This window comes from Molothrus aeneus, chromosome 1 (genome assembly GCF_037042795.1).
Source record: "Molothrus aeneus isolate 106 chromosome 1, BPBGC_Maene_1.0, whole genome shotgun sequence".
NCBI classification, from domain to species: Eukaryota; Metazoa; Chordata; class Aves; order Passeriformes; family Icteridae; genus Molothrus; species Molothrus aeneus.
The window spans coordinates 52737348-52764429 of record NC_089646.1 but is presented as its reverse complement, the minus strand read 5'-3'; the positions used below and the strand labels follow the sequence as shown (position 1 = coordinate 52764429).

Here is a 27082-nt window from a genome sequence, read left to right as displayed (position 1 = left end):
CCTTGTGTTGAGGTGGAAGTTCCTGAGTTGTAGTTTGTGGCCATTGCTCCTCAACTTGTCATGGGGACCACTGAAAAGAGTCCAGCACCATCCTCTGGGCACCCATCTCGGTCATATTTGTATGTATTGATTAGATCTCCTCTCTGGATTAAATAGGCCCAGCTCCTGGAGTCTCTCTTCATAAGAGATGTTCCTGACCTCTGATCATCTTTGCCACCCTCCACTGGACCCTCTTCGGTAGCTCCTCATCTCTCTTGTCCTGAGGAGCCCAGAACAGGACACAGAGCTCCAGATACGGCCGAATAGAGGGGGAGGATCCTCCGGCTGCAGTGACACGAAGATATACAAGCTACGAAGGGAGGCAAACGTTGTGTCTCCCCTCAGACACAACCTCGGCTTTACGGGGTTCATTTAAACCGAGCAGCGGCAAGGACCCGCCGCTCCCGCGGCGGCCGCCAGGGGGCGCTGTCCCGCCGTCCCTCCCTCAGGCCCGCCCGCCGAGCTGAGGCGCGCGAGGGGCGGGGCCGTGAGGGTACACCCCGCCCCCCCGGCCGGCGCGTGCTGCCCGCAGCCTCCGCGAGCCCGCGGCAGCGCCCGGCGGGAGCGCGGGCCGGGACGGACGCCGACACCGGGAGGGAGACGGGAGCACAGGAGGAGAAGGAGAAAGAGAAGGCGTCCCCCTGCCGAGGGAGAAGCCCCGCACCATGAGCCCCGACGAGAAGCCGCAGCCCGGTCGCTCTCGCGGTGACCGGCCGCCGCCACCTCAGCCCGCGGCCGGGCGATCCCGGCGGCGGGGCGGGCTCCTGGCGGAGATCCGCACGCCCATCCGAACGGAGCCCTTCCAGGAGCGGTACAGCCTCAGCCCCGGCCGGGAGCTCGGCAGGTGAGCGCTGCTTCCGCTGCCCCGGACGGCGGGGGGAAGGAGCGGGGCCGGGGGGTTGTGACAGCCCGGCCCTGGGGGTCCCTGCCGGGGTAGAGCCGCGTCCGGCGGGGCTCTGCCCGCGCCGGGCCGGCTCCGAGGGCGTGCCCCCGGCGTTGGCTCGGCTGCAGGAGGCTGCTGGGAGGCAGCTGTACCCCGCAGCTGTCCGTCCCTCCTGCTGCTGGAGAAGTCATCCTCGGCTCCCCAGCCTTGCCGATCTGGCTGGGGAGAGATGCTGTGCTTCGAGTAGTGGATATTGGTCTAGATTTCCATTGGAGAAGAAAACCCGCTCCCCCTCCTTTTTTTTTCTTTTTTTTTTAAGTATTTATTATTTCCTCGAGTTTTGTAAGCTGTGACGTGGAAAAACAATTTTCCACTCCTTTGGGATAGCATATGCTTTAGAGTAATCTAATGGTGGAACTTTTCAAGGAGTTAAAGCTGGTTAAAATCTTGGGTTTGGAAGTGATTGCACATGTAAGGTTTAGTCCATGTATAATTTCAACACATGACTGATAGAATGCAAGGTTTAGGGCAAAAAGGCTCATTAAAAGGTTTCTGCATCTTGGGAACTACATATATGGAATTTCAGCACCACTTAACCAATACTTTTGTCTGAAATTCTGTCACTTCCTATTAAAAGAATTATAGTATTCTTAGAATTGCATGTGCTTCATCCAAAGACTGTTTCAGTAAAAAAGACTAGATGGAATACTACCGGATATATGGAAAGACATCCTCCTCAATGTATGTTCTATTGCAAGTTATGCTCACTGTGTAACTCAGTTTATATAGTGGCAAAACCAACCCTTTGGAGCTAAGGAGGAGTTTCGAGGCAAGTGCAGCTGCATTAGGTACCTGTAACAAATATTTAGGCTGCCTAGGTGTTAGCTTAATGCTCACTTAGTAACTCTGATGTACCAGTAGAATAATACCTGTTTAAACATAGTAGTCTGAAGCATTCAGATGGTAAACAGGTGGGAGAAACATCCCATGGAATGAGAAGGCTTTTTGTAGATTGTTGTGACCACAATGTCCAAGGCCTGGAAACTGAAACTAACTAAACACAGGCTACAAATCAGCCTAAATTCTAAGAAACAGTCCAAAAGGCATGGGAGCAGTGTAGTACAGAATGTCCTGGTATCACTGCTGTTTTGGTTTGGGTTTTTTTTTATTTTTTATTTGAAGTTGAGATGACTTCAGAAAATATTTTCAGTTCTTCCATGGAATGAGCATTTCCCTCAGAGCCGGGTGATAGTCACTGGCCTAATCAGAGCATGGAGTAGATGAAGGTTCTTTCTGGAACAAAAAAGTGAAACTCAGATCATTTCCTTAACCTAAGAATAAGAATTAACTACTGCTTCAAGTCTTAGTCTGCAGTTTAAAGAAGTAAATAGCAGCATGGATTTTCATGTGGAATATTTTTTGAATATTTTAAGGATGACCTTCACGTGAAGGCTGTGATTTTGCACCAGGAGTTAAAATGAGTTAAGTGGCAGTTCTGAGTATTTGTTGTGGTTTTGAGCACAGTTGCACATATTTTTGGTTCAGACTATCTCTCCTCAACTTCACAAGTGTTTTCACTATCTTCTCTTTTAGAATATAGAAATCTCTACATTTGAATGCATGTGCTTGGTTTTTATTCAACAATTTTAAATTTTGTTTTTTAAAACGCAGATACTTTAGCTCAAATACTCAAAGACTATTTTTTGCCAACTCTGTGACAAAATGTAGGTGGAAAATCTCTCTGCCACTTATAACTATAATTTTATTGATAATTTATTAACACAAATGGTTTCACTTTTATATGTTCATAAATTGTGTCATTCTTTATGGGTAGAGTTCATCTTTACAAAGAACAAATTAGCAGCCAGGTATGGCAGGTTTTTGTCTTCGATGAAAAGCAGTCGTTGTGCACACAACATAATCTATTTTAGCATTAAGATTTGGTAGAAAAAGGTTTATACACTCTGTGTTTGTCCATCCCATTTCCCAGAATTTGAGAAACAGTTTGAAAGCTGAACTTTAGGTAGGTTTGAAAGTAACATTTGTATGGATTATGTTTTAAAATGAGAGCACGGAGAGAGAAGCAAGTTGGTTTTTCACCTTTGCTGAGATCAGGGCTGCTGCATGAGCTCAGCAGGTTTGTGCGGTCTTTGGCCTCCCGTTCTGTCAGTCAGCACGCGTATGTTGAACTTCCCAGGGCACTTGGAGCCTCTGCTTTGTGTTCTCTAGTCTCCTGAGTTTGGAGGAGGTGGGAAGAAAGTGGAACATGGCAGAATGTTAAGGCATTGTAGTTCTGGTGATGCTGGGACGAGTGGTACGGGGGCTCTGGCCACAGGTGGCATGTTAGGGAGCAAAAATCCTGGGGGAAGCAGTCCAGGATGAGAGGCATGGATGAACCTAGGAGGAAACTTGACCACAGTGTCACCAGAGGGACTTGGGTGCAAACCCGTGGGAAGTCAGGCTTATTGGTTCTGCTCACAGGAGAAAAAATGCTTTCAGAGTGTAGAGCTTGTGTGCTTCAGAAGGTGCTGCCTCGTTCAGTAGCTGAACAGGCATTTGCAAGTCTGTTGAAACACAGCTGTTGGGAAAGCCAGGTTCACTTGGGAAAAATATCAAAAACTTTGTTATAATGGATACTCAGGAAAGGAAATTATTGCAAGTTCCTTAACATGACATGGAAACAAAAGTTTTTAAATTAAATTATTTAATATATGACATTTTGGTCCAGTATTCGCAGCCTTAATAATTTTACTGTCCTCAGAATCACAATATTCTCACACAATTCTGAACTTGCATGAGGTCTGAAATCAAACTTACCTCTGATGATTGTTTTAAGGGTGCCACTTCTCATCACCTCACTGAGATTTAAATGTTTTCAGACAGTGCTAGCTTGAGTTACGTTAGTTTGAAGCCATGTCACCTTTGCAGAGGACAAGACACCAATTGCTTAACTCTTCCCCTCACCATTTGTGCTTAAGCCATAATTGTACTGTAAAATGGGGAACAATACATTTTTTACTACCAAGTGTTTCCTTAAAGAGTCTACTATAGTTATATTTAGTTGCTTTGTTTGTTTTCCTTGAGAAAAAAACTCCTAATTGCAGACAAAGTATTACTAGGCTATTCTTCAGTTTGTTGATGGAATGTTGCACTACTTTTTTTATGTGAAACAAGCTATGCACATATTAGAAGTCATCATTTGTGTACAGAAAATAATACTCTTGATTCTAAAGCTAGGTTAGAGGGAGGAATAAGTTGACTGGTCTGTCTTCTGGAAGGTAATGGTCACCTTAAATGATTGATCCACAGTAAAATTATCTGCTAGCAAAATGTGTGCACACATGTAAATATGTCCAATGCAATTCCATTTTTTCTTCTCATTCCCGGTTTTTTCTTAAAGCATACAAGCCCATTCTCCACCCAAAGGTAAGAATAACAAATACTCTAATCATCCAAGGAGTGTGAAATATTCTTTGTTTTTGACTAGTGATGTGGCTGTAGTTTCATGTGCATGTCTTGGATTTTTTTTTTCCCCCTAAAAGAACAACTCTGGCATGAACTTGTATTTCTCAGGTGGGTTTCAGTGATGTGTGTCTTAGCAGTAAATGACACTTGTACCATTTTGTGCCATGACACTGCTGTCCTCAGCTGCTCTCTGCAGTAGCACAGCTGGGGTGAAATAGCTGTAGAACTAAGGAAAAGTGAAAAAGAGGTGAAAATGAAGAGTTGCAAGTAGTTGGTTTTGCCATTTGAGAATAAATTTATGTGAGTAAAATATTCATGAACATCAGAAATGTAATCCCTGCACTTTGTTGTTTGGAAATCCAAAATTGTCAGGGGGAAAACCCCACACTTCAGAAGAAATGTTTGATATGAGTTACATAATAAACTGCATATAGTATTGTGGATCTCAGAAAAGTTTTTTTTCTGAACTTTATAAAAAGTAAACATCTTCCCAGAAAGAACTTGTTCCTGCATTTGTTACAGTGACAGTATTTTATAGGCCACTTTAAAAATAAGGTTAGTTATTTTAAAATATTTAGTTAAGCTTAGTTATTGTTATATATTATAAATAAATTAGTAAGGTTAGTTCTCTGTTGTTCTGATCCTAGGACAAAAAATTAATTGGTGTCATATAAATGTTGCTGCTTATCTGATTTGACATTTGATTTGTGATTTGACAATTTTCCTTTGAGCTATAATGTGTGACTAATGAAACAATGCAAATTCTGTTGGCAATCTGAAAAGGTGACATTGAGCTTCTTTGTAATCAGAGATGATTTATCTTAACTCATTCTTGAATATTCGAGACTCTTGTGAGGACTGAGAACTATTTAGAGTTTCCTATTCTTGTCTCCCTCCAAAGCATTTTTATTTGTGATTGGATGTCTGGTGGTCTGTTTTAAACTTGACAAATGTGCATTAACATTTTCATCTCAAAATTATTCCTTCATGCAACATTCTCAGTGCTAGCTCTTCTCAATACACTAAAGTAGCAATGATGTGATCTAACACTATTTTTATATACTTTTTTATAAGTTCTGAAAAGCAGGACTTTAAGAAAAGCAAAGATGAAATGTATGCAATGTATACTTCATAAGAATGCTTGTTTATATATGTCTTATCTACTATTCTGTCTCAATCAAAAAGAAATTATTTAAAATTTATCTGTTGGTGTAACCATATAGTGGATGCTATCTTTGGATCTTAGCTCTGAAATTTTCTCAGACATGAATCTAGATCACTGCATAGTAATTAGTTCCACTGGTTATAAACATCAGGTTTGTCAAGTTTGATCTTTTTGGGGATCGTATTCAGAAAAGATGAGTTCTAACAGGCAGTAGTTATAATAGCTCTAATTATAGGTATAACCAAAAGGAATCCTGGGCAGGATTCTTGGTCTGAAACAATTTAGAATTAGTATTTGTCAGCCAGCTGAACTCCCGTGTAACCTGTCCTTTGAATAACGTCACCTATCAGGCTTCTGGCCAGCTCAGCTAAACAGGACATGCGTGGCCACACACAGTGGTGGTGGCTCTTGCTGTTTCTTGCTGCTCCATGAATACTGTTTTATTTCCATAGTGACTAATGCACAGCGAATCGCAACATCGGTACTCATTAGGCTAATTAACTTGTTTCCAGATAGATTTTGTATGTAATTCAAAACAGCACGGTACTTGAAAGCTGCATTATAGAGATTTCAAACTTTTCTAAGCCACTTTCTCTAGGTTCTTCCTGGTGCAGAATTAAAAGCTTTTGACTGCACTAAGGCAACATTCAAGAGGAAGTACGCAGTGCATTCTGAGACTATATAAGGAAAACAGAGAAGTTGAACCTGCCTGGTTTAACCCAGGCAGGGACCTAAATTTATTGGTTTAAGGCTTAGTATCTATCAGGTGTTGAAATAACTTGCTGTGAAAGGGCTTCTCAATTTATTTTTATATGTTGTTTTTTGACAACATACTTACGAATTGATTTTTTTCTTGATGTTTTTTGGTGCTAAGAACTTGAACAAGTGTATTAACACTTTTGATAAATGCATAGCTTCCTACTGTACGTAAATGTGGTGCTACAAAATCATCTTCATGCATTTACAAACTTCAATAGTTTTGTCTTCATGTATGTATTAGTAATTAAGAACATTTTCCCAAAAAGTTAGGTTCAAGACATTGAAAGCATATTCTTGCTGTTTGTCTACCTTCACTAGACATCTGGACTGTGCTGTGATCTAGTCTTAATACCTACTATGCTGTAGATAATGTGCTTATGCAAAATAGTATTCCTAGAGGAATAACTGTGGCTGTATCAGTGGTTACAAGTCCAATTATTTTATTGAGATTGCCTAGCAAATACCCACTTTGTGGGTACTTATTTGACTTGATTCATTTAGACTGTGTGATTTTGAAACAAATGCTTATTAAAAGCAAGCCAACCACAACTTTGTTTAGCAGTTACATTTCATGGATAACAGTCTTCTGCCAATAGGCTGGGAGAGTGGAATCTTTGACATGAGCTGAAGTGGTTAATTCTGTGAACTTTGGCTTGGAGGTAGGAGAGGCAAAACCCATAGTAATTCTATTCCAAAATAGATGATGACTATTATTTTGGTTTCAGCAACCCTACAGTAAGTAAAGGACCAAAACAAAGATCTCAAAGCTATTCCTGCAGCTTTATAAGAAAATGTTTACATATAAATAAAAAAGGTAGTTTTGATGATCATTATACCTGTATGGTAAGAGCTAAAGTAAGGTTACTGTACTTCAAAGTGTAAGAATTCATCATTGCATTAGTGAGAGGTATTAATTAAAATACCTTTTTAGTCTAAAAATCAGCCCTGTGTGAGTGGAACCGAGTGGAGCAGGTGGTGTGGGACTCTTGCAGGAAGTTGAAAGCAGCCACTTGTGCCAGAGTGCTGTGGGGGAAGTGGTGTGACGCAAGCGCGGCAGTGTGGTTTGAGCTGGCCCACTGCATCATCAGGTGTGTGTTCTGCCGAGGTGACGCTCATTAATGTGGGCTAAGCACCCTGCTCAGCTCTCTGCTCTCTGTTCCTACTCACCTTGGCATTGCTGCCAAAATTGTGCTGCACAGCTTGATTTTAGTCATGCTGCTCCATTGTATTTGCATTATCCGTGTTCCTTTTTCTAAGTCTCACTGTATAAGTAGATGGTTTTGAGAACTATTCATCAAAAAACTCCAGCTGTTATCATTTGAGACATGCCATGGTGAAAATACCATCTTGAAAAATGTAGAGTATGGATGTTGCATGGCAAATGGAGCAGGATTCAATGGGAGTGCTCTTACCATGGATATAGTGGGATACTTCAGAACACAGTAACTGGGTTACTGTGAGGTGGTCAGAGAAAGCATGAATTGCTCATTTGTACATTTGGATTTTGCCAGCTTTTTAAATTAAAGTTTGGAGGATAATGTAATCTTGGGAACTAGCACAGCTTGTTTGCTCTGTGTTTTTGAAAACCGTGTTGTTTGAATTGATTGGTTTTTTTTTAATTCCTTATATTTCATGGAAATTATTTACACTCTGGGCTGAGGTGTTTTGAACACAGAGATCATCATTCAGCAAGGCATCTTTCTAAATTCAGATTGAATCTTAAATGCCAATAGTGATTCGGTTCAAGTTTCCTGAAACATTAATTTATAAGGCCGTGCTGTCACTAAGGCATATAAAACTAAATTCTTATTTAATTTCAGGGGAAAATTTGCAGTGGTGAAGAAGTGTATCCAGAAGGACACTGAAAAAGAGTTTGCAGCAAAATTCATGAGAAAAAGAAGAAAGGGCCAAGACTGTCGGATGGAAATAATCCATGAAATTGCAGTCCTTGAGCTGGCACAATGCAACCTTTGGGTCATTAACTTGCATGAAGTTTATGAAACTGCGACAGAGATGATTTTAGTCCTGGAATAGTAAGTATTAGTAATAATTCCTGAGTAACTTTCTGCAGTATTTGCTTAAAAATAATAATGTAAAAATACTGTGTATCAATATGAATAATGTAAAAAAAAAATTATTGGTTGCCTGTTACCCTTGCTAAACTTCAAGAATAATTGCTAAGAAAATGACGATTACAAAAAGTTATGTGCAGTCTCATAACTACTTCAGATTATAACAAATGTCTCTAATTATGTAGTATCTTTCAAAGCTGAGCTATAATTTATGTAGTTAAAGCATCTTAAATGAAATATGAACTCTGTACACTCTCTGCGTAGAAAGAGGAAGAGGAAAGAAGCAATGAGTATCTGTTCAAGAGCCAAAGTTTATTTCATTGACAGTGGCAAAAATGGGATGAAATCTGCTGTGGTTTTTTTACTAGTTACAAAAATGTATTGAAAGCAACATCATTGCTAAAAAGAAACTATTACAACCTTCTGCAATAGAAAACTTGCTAAAACAGTATCTTTTTGGGGAAAGAAGGGAGGAGGATTGAGACTTAGAATAGTTTCTTTCAAAAGGACACTTGCCTCTGCATTTGTCTGTGTGGTTTTCTCCACTTCAGTTTGTCCAGATGGGCATTCCTGCAGCTGTTGTGGCTGTTCATCTCAAATGCCAGTGGCTTTAGATAGTAAGGCATCTCACTAGCTTCCAAGATTCAGCCAAATGCTTGTTGCTACTGAACTCAATTCTTGTTCAGTTCTATGGATTTTATATAATAAAGAGAGGAACAGTGAGGCTCAACAGTTCAGAAGTGACTTGTTTGTTAAGAGCAATTTAGTTTGTGCAGCTCTTCTCTTACTTGATAGCAAAAAGAAATGGTGAGAAATCTTGTGTACCAATCACATCTTGTTTAGAAGTCAAAAGAAACTATCTTCAAAGTTCAGTGAAATGGAATGAGACCATGTCTCCTAAGGCAAAATTCCTTCTAGAATACATTTTTTAAACTTCATTGTGCCCTTAATGAAGTCATAATATGTGAAATATTCAAGTATCTTTTATAATGCATAGGTGTGACAACTTCTGGGGTTTTAACTGCTGCCACTGAAGACTCATAAATACCTGCTTTAAACACTAGCAGAAATTTAAACTCAAATACAGTTTCATTTTCTAGATCCTATGGGATTTAATATGAGCAGTGGAATCTAAATGAGCAATGAGTTTTGTGATACTTTCAATGCAAAATTCCTAGTTTTCTTTTAGAACTCAATTTTCTTACAGTTGCAAAACTCTTTTAATATGAAGTATTAAATAGGTTGTTAAGCAATTAGCAAAATTACTGGGTTTATATGCATCAAACAGTCATACCTCATTTCAGATAAATAGCTGTGTGCTGGAGTTGTAAATTACAAAAACAGTCTTTCCCTGACTTCAGCAAGTATGTCTGGATGCTTCTTTAGTGTTCCAAAGACATGTTGCAACAAAACAGGTATGAATGTTAGTGAATTTCAGACATTCTGAATGCAGAGGATTAAAGAACATACCTGGACTGCAAGCTTCTCTAGGGCATTTCAGTTTCTATTAAGTTTGATCATCTTTGTGGCTGATCTTTATCTCCTGAAGAAGTAAAACAAATACTTAATCTTGGCCACTAACTTCATCTGCGGAGATTTTAAAGTTTCTTGTCTTGATGTAGAATCTGTCATAAGGGCTGAGGGTTCTGCCTTCAGGAAATGTTTTGCTTTCAGGGAGAGAAATATTAATGTTACATGGAGGGTTGTCTTTCAAGCACTATAAATTTTTGAGAGAAAACGAACTTAAAATTGGCCATGTTAATGTTAAGTGTTGAGCAGTGGGAAGCAAGGTGGCATTACAGTGTTGGCTTCAGCTGTAGCATAGCAAATTGGGGCTGTCTGCATCCACCCTCACAACAGCCTCTGACTTTGGTTTGTTGTCATAAGACCTCAATCAGGGTATTTAAGTCAGAATTTAAGTGGTATATAAGTCTAAATGGGTAACAGAAAGCCTGGAATTAATCTGTGGGCCAGTTATGCTTCTGTATTTCACTGAAAATAGAATGAAAAGAACCTGGAATTTTTGCTTTAGAAGGTACAGATACAGTCTGGGAAACTTGACATATCAGGTATAAAAAGAAAAAGCAAATTTGGTAACTTTTGGACTTGATACCTGTGTGCAACCTACCTGTCATCTTCCCATTTCTTTTGAAAGAAAGAGCAGTAGAGCATCTGATGCTTAAGAACTGGTCTTTTTCATAAATGTTTATCATCATGTTTTTACACATCTGGGGAAGGAATAGACGATACTAGTAGGTAATTAGTGGGTCAAACGTATAGAGTCCTGTAAGTGGAGCTTCAAAAATCTTCATCATTCATATTTTATTATGAAGAGCCTCTGAACTAAGCCAGAGCCTTGTGTAAATACAGTAGACTTCTGTTACACTTGCTTTAAAAAGAGGAGGAAGTTGTCTTTTTCATCTTGAAGACACAGTTAGTATTTATTTTATATGCTGCATGAAGTGTTTTTTCACCTATAGTTATTTGGATAATGTAATGGACTTATATGTCCATTAATACAATGGACTTACATAGTCTTGGACATGATTTATTGTCCTACTTACTGGCGGTGTGACCAGTTAAAATAAGAGTCTGCTGGCAGGAAGTGATCCATTTGGCATAGGATTCAACAGACTGAACTTGAAGCAAACCCACTGTAATCACAAATAACTGCTGCTCCAATGTTTGCATCTTGTCTGTTTGAGTAGCAAGTGGAATTGTTCTAGTTAGCAGTCTCAAATCAAGACTTGAAATCTAAAATAATTTTATACAAAAACTTCTCAAATGGTCTTAGTTATCTTTGTTTGTGTTTCATTCAGTTCTTGGGCTGCCTGATTGGAAAGGTGAAGCTAAAAAACTAAATGCATTTGTCTGAGAACTAAGAACTTTTAAGACCAGTATCTACAATTTTATATATTTGGATGCTTCTCTTCCCATGTCCTCTCATCAGATATGGATTTGTAGTTTTCTCAGGCTTTGGGAACATTGGTACATTACATTGCCTTACACTGGAAAAATTACCAGTAAGTGCACTTACTATCCAATGGTATGCCTAGCCAAGGAAAGAGGTATGGCAGTCAGCAGCAGTGAGCATGAACCTTTGCTGGTAGTGTTACAAGCACTGTGGTGTGAACAGCTTGTACTGTAAGCTCCATGTACAGAAGATAGATGGCCTTCCATTATTTTGCAAAGATAACCCTTTCAAGAAAGACTTTTGACGGAGTTGAAGATTCAGGAAGTAAATTTTTGTCCGTTGCAGATTGTATGTAACTCAGCATTGAAATCAAGTGTGTTTTAGGAATTGGTCTACATACTTGTACTCTGGTGATTTGTACTTTTGCATCCTTCAGAACAGTAACTTAATGTCTGATCCATTAAAGCTGGGGGAATGGTTCATTTCTTGAGGTGCCCTGAAATAGGTTTGTTCAATCTTTTTCTAATGATAAGTTAAATGGCTGTGTTAGTGTCTCCTAAGTGTACTTGAAAGAAGTTTGATGCTGAATTTCATATAGTTCATTTTTAAGATATTTTTCTTTCAAGGAAGATAAGTAGTCTCCATTTAATCTAAAGTCAACATAATTGTAACACAGATTAGTCCTCTAGACTTCCAAATGACTTTTAGCTCATTTATGCTGCTAAGTAGTTATAAAGTGTTAGCATGCTTTTCATTGCTGAAGAGCAGTTGGATTTCACTTGAAATGAGAGAAATTAATGGCACAACAGTACTTTACTAAGTAAATTAAGATAGCTAAAGAATTATGGTTGCCATAGCTTTCAAGTTCAGAAAGCCTTTTGTCTCACAAATTTTTCATACACTTAGCTAAGGGAGGGTGTACTAGAGAAATAATGCATTCTAAATAACACTAGTTTTCAGAATGTTTTGCCATTAAATATGTCCTTATCAAATTTTTTTTTCAGATTAAGATGCCTTGTTTTCCTAAAAACTTTGGTGTCCTAAGGATAATTCTTTGCTTTTTATTCCCTAAGAGTATTTTCTGACTGGCCCAGTCATTTGCTAAGTTATTTCATAATGACAATTAGAAAAACTACAATTTAATGCAAAATGGGTAAATATTATTAACAGCAGAGCACTCCTGGTCCGCATATATACAGAAATCATAGCCGTGACATGGCTGTGATACTCTCTTAGCAGGTATTTTGAGCCCTTCTATGGTCAGATTTTCCCCCCCTGAAATCTAGCTGAGTTGAAAGTATTGTTAAGGAGCTTGGCAGAACTTGGAATAGGTGTGCAGGAGGATCTTTTTGGAGTTCATTTTTGCATTGTGCTTCCAAGCACTTGTGACTGGCTTGGCTCACAGCTCCCTGACTGTTTTGCTTAAGGGAATCCATTAAGCCTGCTCCACAGCAACAATACACAAAATGGTCTTGCAGTATCAAATTTCCATGTGTTCTTGTAAAGGGTTGCTGGTTTGAATGTGGGATTCTTTGGACAGAATGAATTGTCCGGGAGTTGTCCCATCAGCTTCCTAAATAGCAAAGTTAAGATCAAAAAACAAAACATTGCATGAGAAGTCACCTTCCCATGTGAAACTATTTTGTAAAGCCAAGTATCTATGGTAGCTGAGAATGGCAGTGTCTTGTAAGTTATGAAGTGGGTGTGCATGTGTGAGGGCTGGATTTGCATGTCTCACTCTTAAAAATGCTGATGAACCCAGGCATCTTCAGAAGTATAGAGAGAGACCTAATTTTTTTTTTTAATAAAGTTTCTGGATCAAGGGTTTTCTACTCTCACGTTGGTAGCACTGTCTCTTGATTTCACTGATGGGACATTGCTTCAACTTTTATTGCCTTGACTTCTGACACCTATAATTCAGAATTCTTTAGGTGTAGTATTAAAATTCTAGGTAGCTTACATTTTAGCATTGGTGTCTACCTCAGTTTTAATTAAGGTGCACTAATAAGCAAATTGTAACAGATGCCTACCAAGTAGACATATAGCAAGCAGGGCTTTGTAAGGCCCCTCACCCTCAAATTTCACTATTTTTTCAGGTGGGTCTATTAAATGTAAAGTGTGATCCCATGTTTTGGGTATAAGTCAGATTTCACAGAATTAAATAGCAGAAGTATTTTGTCCTTATTTGAAGTGGTAGAGCTTTACCAGCAAAATCCCAGGGTTATTGCTGTAAAAGATACCGTGTTAGTAATTTTGGTAGTAGATGTTATCACTGTATGTGCACTATAATTCACTGCTACAAGGGATTAAATCACTCTTCAAGTAACATATTATGGCATTCTTAAGGCAGAAAGTTTAATTTATGGGTTGCAGTAGATCTTTTTCTATTCCTATCTGGAAAGTCCAAGTTATGTTGCTTTTTCAAGGAATTCGGCTTAGGATATTAGAATACATTAGCTGATGTTCATTTTTTAAATGTCATTAATATTTGAATCCTGTTCAAAACTGAAATATTACTATTTCCATGAATTAAATAAAAATGGACTGAAGAAAAATGTGATAGTGTCAGGCATATGAAATTTTTCAAAAGGAATTATCGTATTAATATTCCCTTGAAAAACTCATTTTGTTCTTGAGCTCTATCTCTTGATACATAAAGAAGAAAAGTAATTATTTAATAGATGTTTTTTCTGAAAGAAAATCTTAGTTTAATAAATCAAATTGTACTGCTGTACCAGCTAGCCAGCATATAGAACGAAAGTTTGAAACTCTTTAGAAAAGGGTACAATTTAATCTTTTTTTTTTTTTTTTTGTAAGACCATCTGCAGGGAAAATTTAAAATAATAGCTGTGAGAATACCTTGAAGGGCAAAAAACTTTTTTTTTTTTTAAATCCATGAGGGTTTTGAAAGTACTAGGACTGTAGCAGGAAAGTTAGTATAGGCAAAATGAACATTTGAATATATTTAAGTGTTTTTTTTCTGGGAGTACACAGTTGAAATGCACCATTTTTGTATCACTCTCGTTGCTGTTATATTCGTGTTGAATGTGCCTGGCTGTCTTCAGGATAGCCTAGGCAGTACAATTCATTGAAAAAAAGCAAGCAAAGGCAGAGTAGGTGGGTATGCATCAGTAAAGATTAGTGCTTGTGCAAAGTCATTTTTGCATGTCACAGTTTGGTGTAACTGGAGAGGATTTTGTCCTTGAGGCTTTCACCACCTTTCCCTAACAGGTGATTATAGAATTTCATGCAGAACAAAGGGTGTATGTGCTGATTTCATAGTAGGAGTTCAACAATCCATATGCAAAGTGGCCCCATTCTAACATTCTTATGCCTGATGCCTGTTCTTATTTTAAGATGGAGCTTCTTTTCAGTTTATTTTACTTTTGATGCTTCAGGTTTATACTGTAAAACAATTTTAGTTATCTAGAGCCATTGCTATACAGAGCTGGTACTGCATGTGGCTTCAAAGTACTTTAAAAACATTCATTCATATCTCGTTATTTTTATATTTTTGTTATTCTGTTATTTGTTTAAACATATATAAACAAAAGAGAATGCAAGCTGAGAGCTAAAATTTTCAGAGCTATTTTTAGATGAAAGAAGTTTAGAAACTTAATGCATCCCTGTATACCAGAGACTTCATAAACAATTCAGTTGCAGATTTTACATTTATTTTTTGAGTATGTGCAAAGTGTTTTGAGGAGGGTGGGAGGTGGGGCAGCTTTGCTCTATGTTTGCTGAGATTTGCCTTGGCCAAATTTCTGCGTAGTTTTATAGCAATGGCAAAAGGCACAACATTTATGAAAACACTGTCCTCAAACAATTGAGGCATTCATCTAAAAGCAAAGTCAGTCGTGTTTGAAAAGTAGTCCCCAAAATTTCTGTTTTCTATTCATATTCTCTAACCTAAATGACTAAAATCTTTGCCTCTCTCCAAAGCTGCCATACTGCAGAAATCACTTCCAAGGCTGTAAACCCTTGCCAAATGTCTAATAACTGAAAATATAATGATTGATTATACCTCCTGCTGATATTGCCTATACAATAAAAAAGTGCGAGTAGAGCCAAATAGGTGCTATAATTTAGTCTGAACTAACAATATTCCTACTGTCCACAGTGCTGCTGGAGGTGAAATCTTTGACCAGTGTGTGGCTGAAAGAGAGGAGGCCTTCAAAGAAAAAGATGTTAAGCGACTTATGAAGCAGATATTAGAAGGAGTGGCATTCTTGCACAGAAACAATGTTGTTCATCTTGACTTAAAGGTAAGATTGGTGCTGTATTTTTCTTACTGATTTCTCATCTGTTGGCTTCCTTGCTTATGTCACAATAGTGCCAATTTGTAATTAACATAATTTTACCTAATTATACCTTGAATGAAAAAATTAAACTTTTGGGATAGAGTAACCACCAAGTCTGCAAGCATGTTTGGGCATTTCTATGATTATGTTAAATATAAACTTAATTTGATTAAGTGAAATATAATCAATTCAAAAGTCAATTTGCCTTGCACCTTAAATTGCAAATGAGTGCTTTGGGTAAGACTGACTTATTTCTACACTGCAGTGAAAGTGTCTGGGTATTATATGGGCATTGAAAACCAGGTTTGTTTTTTGTATTGACTTGAGTTTTAATGAAGAAGGGTGGTAGTGACACTGGTGGAATAATGTGTAATGTTTCAGAATGAAATGTTCAAACAGGACTGGTAAATTAATGTATTAAGTACATTTAGAGCATTTTCTTCCTTTTTTTCCCAATTACTGTAAAACCTAATTTAAATGTCTGTCATTTGCTGCCAAACAGTTGACTGACACCCTGTTGGTATATTAATAATCATGGTTTACAGAAACAAGTATTTTTTCTTATTGAAAAATAGTTTTGACCCAAATCATGTGACAAGTAGAGTTGGCATCAAATGAAATCTTATGGTCAAGAAGGGACTTGTAAAAGGGACCCAGAGAACTAACCTCTCCTATGGGCAGCAAGCTCCAGTTAATTTTCTTCAGCTTCTCTTATTATGAGATTGAACTAGTTTATTACTAAGCAAGAAGTCTAAAAAGTAACTTGCATTGCATTTTTTAAAATTCTTTTTACATGTCCTATTCTCTTATTTACTAAGTGTATTGTAAGCTGCTGCATGTTTTTTCTGTTGCTGAGATTCTTACTTACACTTATTTGTATTTTGGCACAGTTATAAAGCTACCAGTACATTCCAGTATCAAGCTGTATGGATTTATATATTAACTTAGCACATCATGAACCATTCATCAGCTAAAGCAGATTAATCATATTTGCACACAAATATGTCATCTGCCTGGTTTTCCAAACATTTATTCAAATTTTATGTGGGATTCTTTAAAATTTGATTGAGTCATACACACAAAATACTAATAATTGTACTAAAAGTATTAATGAAACATTTTTAGTAAGTGATGTGAGAGTAAGCGTTCAGAAAGACTAAAAATGACCAGTTAGAACTCCTCAAAGTTCCAGTATGCTTAAACAAGATACTCAGTGTTTCAATGCTTGGCCATTTAATTTCCTTGAAGGAAAATGTGTAAAATGTCTTTTGTGGACAGTATATATTTGTACATGTTTGTAGTTAAAATTGTGGTGTTTTTTAGCATCACCAGCTGGATATCTGTAACTGGAAATGTGATGTGTTTTCTATGACTACAGTACTTATTTGCAAAAGTAGACTTGGGATGTTGATTACAGATTTTGTCCAGAAAAGAAATTCATAAAAAGCTGACTTAAAAGCTTCCCAATTGGTCAGCAAACTTATGCTATAGCATGGAGCATATGCAGTTCTCACTGAAAAATCCAGAATTGTTTTGCTGCCTTAGAGAAGTTCATGAGCAGAGGAAGTTGTGTAGTGACTGAGGTTTATTAATATGTTTATACATTACTGCAGTGTGTGTTTAATCGGGTCCTACTCACAGTGAAAAGACTTCCATGATTTATATAAAACTATCAGTCTTTTGCAAAATAAGGTTTATGGAAGTCTTCAGAGTACTGGCAAACAAAAATTATGGAAATGGTAGAATTAAAAACCAGGACTTGCAAAGATTAATTGATCCACAGGCCTTACAAGACATTTTTAAAAGGCCCATTTTTGACAGAACTCAAAAAGTTGGATGTTCACTTCCGCCACATATTTATTAACCTACAGTGCTCATCTTCTGTTGTATCTTGTGTCTCATGCTGCTTTAACTTGCAGCTTAAAGCACAGTGGAATTTACTAAGTACTTTGTGATGACATTTGGAAGACTTCTGTATGTTTATTGCTGCTATGCAAGGTGCTTGCCAATAGCAAATTTTACAAATTCTTGCTAAAATGGGGGGTTTTGCACTATTAGTTTCACCTTTGTGTCTCTAAAGATTTCATTTGTCTGTTACAAATTCCTTTGGAAAGGTCCATCCAATTTTCCATATGTTGCACCTTCAGGAAAAGTTAAATTCTGTACCCAGAAGAATTTAAACTCAAGTGGTTGTCTGTATGTAATTGTCAGCTTAATATTTGTATTATAATTTTAATGAATCAGATCTATGACATTGACAGCTACCTTGCTTTAGCTTCTCTTTGCCCTCTGAACAGATACAGGATTTTCCTGGAGACTAAACACTGCAGAAAGAAATGGGGTATTTTGTTGTGGCTTAGCAAGGTTGTCACCTGATCATTTCTTTCCAAAAGCATGGTTCTACTGAAAGATGGTTGAAATGTGTCTTGTTGTTAATAGCAAAATACAATTATGTAGCCTAGTTTTGACTTGGATGAAGAGCAAATATAATGCTACCAACTGCAAATTAATTATCACTTGACAGTATTGTGTTGATGCTATTTAATTTGCAGGGTGTGCACAGATTGTAGGCAGGAGTCTTTCATCTCCTCTTAATGGTGCTTAAAAGCTGCAGAGTAAGGGAAGTCTCCTTTCTCTGTATTCTCATTTGCTCTTTGACTTAATCTTGAATTGGGGTTAGGTAAAAGCTTACTGTAGTCGGGAATGGAAGAGAATTTAAGCAGTTGTGGGGGCTGAGGAAGAAGATATGGGGGTCCTTTTTACTTTTTTAGAATCAGCCTAGTTTACTATCTTTAAACATAATGAAGCTGGGGTATCTCTGTTTCTGACCACTATTTCTTTGGTAATTCCTGTCTTTTCTTCTAGGCATCTGAGGTTTTTTGAATATTATATAATTAGATAACCTGCAGCATTAATGAAATTAGGTAAGGTGAGGCATTGATTAAATTAAAAACCTGACCTTTATTATGTGTCCTTAGTCTTTGTGTGTCTTCTTGAAACCAACTAAAGATTCAAGAAATAAGAGGATCTAAATGGAACCTTTAAGCCTTGCTGCAGTAGATGGGAGGTCTTCAAGGATTGCCATTTGATGGTTTTCATCAACAGTTTCAGTAGTGCTTGAGGGTAAAAGTGAAAGGCCCTTTTTAGAATGGCCACCAGGAGAGCCTCCAACCAGCATCTCCTGTCTTTGTGGGCTGACTGGAATTAGGCAAACTTAGATGTATTCTAGCAGAGTAAAACCAAAAGAGAAACACTTTTACAGATGTGAGGAAATTATCTTCCTTTTCTGAAAGTTTGAGTAATGGTGTCAGGCTGAAAACTATGGTGAGTTCAAAGCTATGGCTTCTTTAAGGTTTCATGTTGGCGTTTAGGTTGGTACTTCACAAGAATCCCATAATGATTCCTTAAAATAAGAAAATTACTGGTATTTCATTAGGAATTGATTCAGACTTATGACTCAATTCATACTGTAGACAGGGGGTTTTTTTCTGCATAGGTGTGTTTTGCATAATAAGATTTTTTAAAAAGACAATAAAAATGGCAACTGCTTTAACTACTAAAATGTTAAAATACAGGGCTGAAGGGTTTCACAAACCTTTTCCGTTGAAAATTTTTCCTCATTTAAATATAGAGGAAAGAAATATTTTTCTCATGCTTTTAATTTGACTCTTCATAACTAAATTTCTCACTGGGAATAACATCTGAGAGGGTAATGAGGGAGGCATAGTCAGCTTTTTTTGATGTTTGCTTTTCTAATACAAATAGAGAAGAACAAATCTGAACTATAAAGAATGTGGGAATGTGCTGCTCCAAAACCCTTTGTATAGCCCCCATATCCCAATTTGTAAAGAAAATTTAAAAAGAGCTATTCTTTATATGTGGATTTACAAACAGAAAAGAAATTGACAACACCATGGAGTTAGTTTCAAATGACAGTTTAACTCTGCAGGAATCAAAAAACTCGACTACATTCAGGTCTTGCAGTGAGAAGTGGCCAAAGTTTTTTTTGTGCCCAAGTTTATTTCTGTATTCAAAAGCAAGGCTGTTCATGTGAGAGCATGTCTTCATGAGTGACTCTGGGGATGGAGGATAGAGCAGCTCTGTGATTAGGGAAGGAGTATAAATGTTGGTGTTACTCCATCTGAATTATCTGTCAGAGGTTGCTTTGCTGTTCTTATTCTTTTGTCCTCCTCCCTTTTCAACCACCCTGATGCAAGATGATCCAGGTTCCCAATAGACTTCTGCACTTTCATGGAGCTTGTGCTCACTAGAAGAATGAAAGCAGTGCCAATTGTCAGCACTACCATTTGGACAAGTTAATACTAAAACCCAGTGTGATCACTGGTCTGGGGGTTGGGAAAATCAAACCTTGGTGGCTTTTGGGGGTTTTTTTTGACAAAAATATGTTTCAGTTGCCAAAGTTTTTCTTTTTTAAATTAAGCTAGCATTTAAAATAGTAAGGAACTTCTTAATGACCACAAAGATGCTTTGAAGGAAGACAGCCAAGATCTAGTGACGTCAGTGCAAACAAGTTTATCCAAAGGTGATGCTCTTAAAAACCTGTTTCTCAGGCTGCTATTTTTTTAAAACTCTACTTCAGTTCGTATTCTGTAATACAGTTGTTTGTACTTTGAACAGGATTTAGGTTGGTTGCAACAGACCTTTAAACAGGTGCAGTCAAAATAGTTGTGTGTTCAGGGTTTTTAAAATGATTGGGTGATTTTGGACAACCTTCCAAGGGAGGTATTTTACACCATCTGTTGGAAGAATCAAGGAGCAAGAGGAGTAAAAAAGGTGATACAAAGGACTAGAAAGGTGCAAGTGTGGAGGTACTTGCATGCTATTGTTTAATGACAGCTATTGGCATGTATTTCCAATGTGTTCTAAGCTAACAAAGGTTTGATTCTCAATTCTAAATTTATAATCCTGCCATTCCTTTTAGCCTATGTGTCTCTTTAGAATCACCTTGGGGAAAAAAGATAACTGATCCAGGGTATCATACTTGTTATGGGAGGCACTGTTGTTGCTCATGGTCTAAAATAATTATGCAATATGATGTCAACGACATTCATGATTTTTTGTGATCTCAAAAGTCTCCTCCTCTTGTTTTTCAGCCCCAAAATATTCTGTTAACCAGTAAGTCTCCTCTGGGAGACATTAAGATAGTAGATTTTGGCCTTTCCAGAATAATGAAGAGCAGTGAGGAACTAAGAGAGATCATGGGAACTCCAGAATATGTAGGTAAGTTGTTACTATAGGATTGATGAATAGTCCAGGTTTCTGGGGAGTGAAAAGAGGATTTGGAGCATGCCAGCCTGGCTGTGGAGTTACTGTGTTGCAAGATCGAGTTATTACTTGGACTGGTACTGCTGCCAAAGGTAGAACTGGCAAGTCTTGCCAGTCTAATGAACTATCATCGTGTGCTTATGTTGAAGATGAAGACACACTTTAGATGAGTCTTACCAGCAGTCATAACAAGTATTACCTGGATTAAAAGTTTAAATTCACATACTCAGTCTCTGAGTATTTTAGCCAGTGTAGGTTTTCTCTTTTTTTAAAAAAAAGCCCAAACCACTCCAGGCCTTGAAAATATACTTGAGAATATATTTAAGTTGTGTGGTATATCTTCATAGTTATGGGTTACAGTGCTGCAATATGCAATGTTGGCTATTTCTGTTTTGTCTGCAAGAAACTTATACAGATTCCTTAACTGGGAAGGAGACTGGCCTGGCTTCTGAACATGGCAGTAAAAGGAAAAAAAAATTTTACACTTAAAAACAGTGAATAATAGAAACCACTTAAATAACCTGAATAGAAGTATCTTGATTTCAAAAGACTGTCATGCTTCAAATGGTTTTTCTTAAATTTTACCACATGACCATTATTGCTTTTTTAGCTGTAATGTAATGTCTGCATATGACAAAACCCATTTTTTCTCCCTCCTGAATAGCTCCTGAAATTCTGAGTTATGACCCCATCAGTACAGCAACTGATATGTGGTAAGTTGAACAAATTAATGGTCATCATAACTTTACTGAAAAGAGTTGTTCTTTGGGGATTTCTTTGTTTATTTGCTTTTGAGAAAAAAAGGCTAACTAAAAAACCCGTTTTCTTTTTTTAATTTAGGAGCATTGGAGTACTGGCCTATGTTATGTTAACAGGGATATCACCCTTCTTGGGGGATGATAAACAAGAAACATTCTTAAATATATCTCAAATGAACGTAAGTTACTCTGGAGAGGACTTTGACCTTGTATCAGAGTCTGCTGTGGATTTCATCAAAACTCTGCTGGTTAAGAAACCCGAGTAAGTAAAAAACACAATTCTATATGCTAATTTGTCAGACGGGCTTAATTTAAAATGTAGCAAGTGCAAGTATTTTCATTTTTAAAGTATAAGGGGACTTTGATTTCATTGTGCTATTGCTTTTTATGTATATGAGAATTCCTCAGTTTCCCTCCAAGCTTGTATATTCCAAATGATGTCCAAGTGTTAGTAATTAAAACTCAAATTACTTTCAGAAAACTGTGTATGAACTGTAGGTTGTAGCAGTGAACACTACACCCATTCTTCTTGCAGGTACTTTGCTGGTCTTTTACATGAACTGAGCTTTGAGTCCTTAATCTTGGATGGGTTGGTAGAGAACCTTTTCCTTTTCTGGTTCATTAATACACTTTTCTTAATGGGCAGCAAACTGGAAATTCCATGTTCCCAAATAGAACGGGTGTTTTCTGTGGAAATTTACCAGTTTAATGGGACATGCCAACTATTGAAATTGCCTACTGCTTGTCTATGGGAATACTTGAAGAAGTTGGATAATTTTTCTATATATAAAAAGTATAAACTTCAGAAGATGGTTGGCAACATGGAAGTGTAAACTCATATTTAGGGATCTATGAATTCCTTTTTTTTAAATGGTAGGAGTTTATCTACTTGAATTGCTGTGATCTTTTTTGGTAAAAGATAGCAGTCAGTGCAATTCTGTCTGTCTTTAATACAGTCATATCCTTGGAATAATTTTTGGTGATATCTTCTGCAAGGTTCTGAATTTTGTATTCATTTGGACATTTATTTTAATACTTTCCTTGCTCTGCAGGGACCGCGCAACTGCTGAGGAATGTCTTCAACATCCATGGTTGGAACAAAGTGATAATCCTGCTTGCAGGGCCTGGAATAAGAGTACAGAAGGGGAGACCAGTGATGCCATCCAGAAAGATGCAGATTCTGCCTCTGAACAATCAGTAGATGCTGAGAAGACGGGAGAGGAAGAATCAATAGTGACAGAAGAACTAATTGTAGTGGCTTCATACACACTGGGACAATGTAGGCAGTCAGAAAAAGAAAAAGTAACTGAGCAGAAAGCCATTTCTAAACGATTTAAATTTGAGGAACCATTACTGCAGGAAATACCAGGAGAATTCATTTACTGAACTGTATGGAGCTTCATAGCTATAACTGGAAGGCAGTTTTTTCTACTAAACAAAAGTATTCTAGCCAAGTGAATTTCTGATATGCAATAAATGTTCTAGATAAAGGAAAGTGTTTATAAATGGCATACAAAAAAAATGTGCCAAGTTCTTATTTTCATGGAAGAGATGAGATTTCAAGTGGCTGACATGAATTTAACAAAGAGGATAAGCTTATTTTTGTTTTTAATTTTTATTTCTGTTTTTTTGTTGTTGTTATTGATTGGTAACAGTTTTTGCTAATTGTTCTGGTGTTCTTGAGAAGTTGACACTGGAAGTGTTTTGGTGACAGATGTCAATAGGAGTATTTTAGGATATATTTTGGTATTTAATGCAAATATATAATGCTGGGTTTTCCTCAAACGCCTCCTAACTTCAGTGGAACTAAAACTTGAATGAGAGGAGAATTTGATCATCTGGTTTGATGTACAGATTTCAAAATCATCCTGTGTGTATTCCTTTGTTTACATCAGGTCAAAGACTCCTCTGGAGTGTAGCTGAACAGTGAGCTGAGCTTCTCTAGACAGAGATGCACATGCCCCACTGGGAAAGAAATCTGTACTGGAGATATGTATGATTTGGGAACACTGTAAAATCCTGCTCCTGAGGGTGATGTATTTGCTTATTTCAGTCACTTGTGAGCCAGCAGAGATGGTTCCTTCCCCTCCCCTGTTGGGTGAGATGTGCCAATAGAATCCAGCTCAGTGTGGCCACACAGTGCTGATGAGAGGAAAAAAGAATGACATTCTGATGTAGCTCCTCTGAAGTTACTGAAGTTCTCTCCACTGACTTTACCATGTTAGGTTAGACAGTTTGTCCAGCTAATCAGCCCTTGATTCCACTTCCCCCAGAACCAGCTGGGGTTTTACTGGGATCATGAGGTCATTTCTACCTTCTTTCTGTTCCTCCAACTGCTGCTTTAAGGAGAAAAGGAGCATCCTTAGGCTAAATTACAATTGTTCAATATAGCTGTCAGATGAGGAAGAAGATACTGCTTCTTCTGAAACAGTGAAGCGCAGCTCATGCCTCCTGCTTCCTGATCACTCTCCCTTAGACACTTGGAAATACAGCATGTTATGTGGCCTGGCAGAGTGGGATTAGGGAGCAGTATGGATGGGTCATAGTTCTCAGTGGACACAGTCCCTCAGAGGACAAAGCTGGCACCAACTGGGCACCAAAACTGAGTGGGTTTTGCAATGTACAGATCTGAGGATCTTGGCCTGAGTCCTAGTTTTCTAAGAAATCTTTCATATTGATGCTGTTCCAAAGTTTAATTTTTATGTAATGGAAGTTTAGTACTATTATATTGCATACTGTTAACTATTCAACTATTTATTTGGTTTCCTTATGCTGTTCCTTTATAATAAACTCTGACAAAAGTTTTCTTGCTATAAAACAGTGAAGAGAAAATTTTGAGCTAGTTTTTCCCTTTTTTCCATGTTGGTACACACTTTTCTAATTTCAAATCTATCAAATGTTCGACTCCATTTAGTGAGGAGGACTTCAGGGCTTTGTGCTAATGTTACAGTTCCTCCTTCACACAAAAGTTCAATGGCTTAAGAGCAGCAGTACTGGGGTGATCTGATCAGCATGGCTGAAAAGGTGGGGGAAAAGCACTAGTACAGAAGAAAGCTGAATCAAAAGCAGTGGGATGATGGGTAGTTTTTCCATAAGCCTTCATTGCCAGAGGTTGGGCTACCTTTACTTCAAGCCACATCAGGGAAGTTGCACCTAACTGTTCTATCAAGCTTCTTCCCCTATGGAATTACATATTATTGATTATTCAAGTAGGTAGAGCAGCTTCTTGTTCCTCAAAGGTGTTCATATAAAACAGCCAGTGGTGCTCAGAACTGAGTTTGGATGTGTTATATATTGTAATGCAGAGATGCCTTTCCTGCTCTGGAGAAAGGAGTCAGTTGCTGGACAGCTCTGGCAGGCTCTCAGCAGGAGAATCTTTGAGCCAGCAGCATATCTGTGTTAGCTGGTTGTTTCTGGACACAGAGAGGAGCTGACCCTACCTACAATGTGATCTATTTCAGCCTTTGTTAGGCAGGACAGTGCCATCATGGCCATCTTTCACTCTCCAGTCATTTGCCCAAGACAATTTGCTTGGGTGAGGGGACGCTGATTCATGGAATTCTTCTGTACAAGATTGCAACTTCTATCTTCCATCATTGCCATTTTGAATTTTTTTCCCTCATATCCATACTTCCATATGTTACTAAGTTGAGCAGAGCAGTGAGGTTGAAGCATGTTCATATCCTACCCTTACAGAACAATGTTGCTAGTGTTGCACACATGTTTAACAACACCTGGTTGCCCACAGCAAACTATTTGAGGGATATATATATCCCATTTCACTTCCTCTTTGTAACCACAGATCATGTCTCAGATTGAGACTGGTACTAATGGAAAAGAGTAGGTGCTGAGCAGTATACATTTTGTCCTATATATACTGTTTTTAATGTATGACAGTGAAGCTTAACATGTATACGTGAAATACATACTTACTTCAAGGCCAGCTTTTCTTGAATTGGCTGCTTTGAGATTTCCAGTGGGCTGCATCTCTGTTTAACTCTTTGTGCCTTAAGGTGATTTTATACACTGTTTTTTAACGTCATTAAGAATTTGTATAGAGTTGTGAAGGTTTACTAGTGTAAGTTATAAACAAGGCATCTTATATTCACCCTTTAACGGGGAAAATTTTCTGTAATGTTTAACCGCCAGACTATCAGCCAGACCCACACCCTTGAGGCTCTTTCTGTTCCACTGTGAGTGTGGATAAAGCTGCAAGCGAGGTGTTCTTCCCCTGAGCTGTAGCAAGGAGCTGTTCAATCAGTGTTGTTGAGGAGCTCAGTTGCGAGTGAAGTGACACATCAGTAAAACCAGGGGCAAAGAGCTGTGAGGAACAGCCCAAAGCAAGAGCTGTGAAGAACAGCTGGTTTTCTGCAGCTCCATGAATATGGGGGACTGTGTGTACGTACTCAGGTCATTTGGGAAAAGCTCCTGTGATGGTGGGGAAGGGGCTGCTTGTGGAGAAAGAATCAGCTCCTTAGACCTTGTGGGCAATGCTCTCCCAGTCCCCACTCTCCAGACTGAGCACATGCTAGCTGCCTTTGTAGCACGGAGAGCATGGCTGCTGTTAGATGCAGGATGCTGAAGGAATGGAAGGGCAGATGTTCCTACAGAGTTATCTGTGGTTCATGGAAGACCCATGAACTGTATCAATAGGAGGGGCAGGTCCAGGCCTAGGCCTTCTTTCAGTTGTTGGAATAAATAGCTAAGTCCTAATGAAAAGCACAGCCTTGTCTCCTCTTGTTGCTATATTCACCTCTTTAAGGGAGAGGCTTATAGATTTTATAGTTGCTAAATTAAATGTTCTACAAAACAATATTTTTCTTTTTGTCCAAAGTGGAATTTGCATTGTGATTTGTCTCATGTGTCACATTTTTGTGTACAGGTCTCTAAATACAAAAGGGTGAATTCCAGTTTGTTATCTACCCCCTGAATCCCCCTTGAGAGCTGTTAGGTCACAAATGCAAATAAAAGTTCTGCCCATTCTCCACTGGTGGTGCTCACAAGGGATGGGGAGGGAGATGGGCCTTGCATCACGTTACTTTGTGGCTTAAGATCTCTCTTGAATATTTCAGGTGTTGCTCCTGGAAGACAGTTCAACGTTTTAAAGAAATAATGCCAGTTTATTGTTCTTCTGATAAAGTGTTTACTGTTTCAGGAACTTTACAATAAATAAAATTTTGTTTTCTGAACAGCTGATGGCTCTTTTGTTCTTTGTGCTTTGGGAAACACCCATTAACAGGATTACTGATATTTTAGTTTTCTGAATCACACATTTGTTCAATATGTGCAGCAAATACAAAATGCATCCAAAGTCTTTTCCGTACTAAAGCAATATGCTTCCACTATAGAGTTTTTCACGGTACAGATGTTGAATTAAGCTGTCATTTGGATTAATAAATACAGCCAGGGAAAAAAGAAAGAAAGTACACATGGATGTGAT

At 38.1% G+C, this 27082-nt stretch overlaps 1 protein-coding gene across 1 annotated transcript; it reads left to right on the top strand.

Annotated features, from left to right (window-relative positions):
- The first annotated feature begins 557 nt into the window (after window positions 1–557).
- STK17A (serine/threonine kinase 17a) lies at window positions 558–26833 on the top strand. The gene is made up of 7 exons (XM_066557213.1): window positions 558–883; window positions 8132–8344; window positions 15418–15562; window positions 20713–20839; window positions 21549–21597; window positions 21725–21904; window positions 22695–26833. The coding sequence occupies exons 1-7, from the start codon at window positions 705–707 to the stop codon at window positions 23026–23028; spliced, it is 1227 nt and encodes a 408-aa protein (XP_066413310.1). The 5' UTR covers window positions 558–704; the 3' UTR covers window positions 23029–26833.
- Window positions 26834–27082: the final 249 nt, after the last annotated feature.

Bases quoted from the DNA above. Each gene is read 5' to 3' on its own strand.
- STK17A (XM_066557213.1), top strand. From the start codon at position 705: ATGAGCCCCGACGAGAAGCCGCAGCCCGGTCGCTCTCGCGGTGACCGG. The intron at 884-8,131 runs GTGAGCGCTGCT...ATTTAATTTCAG, and splicing joins CCCGGCCGGGAGCTCGGCAG to GGGAAAATTTGCAGTGGTGA. The intron at 21,598-21,724 runs GTAAGTTGAACA...TTTTTAATTTAG, and splicing joins AGTACAGCAACTGATATGTG to GAGCATTGGAGTACTGGCCT.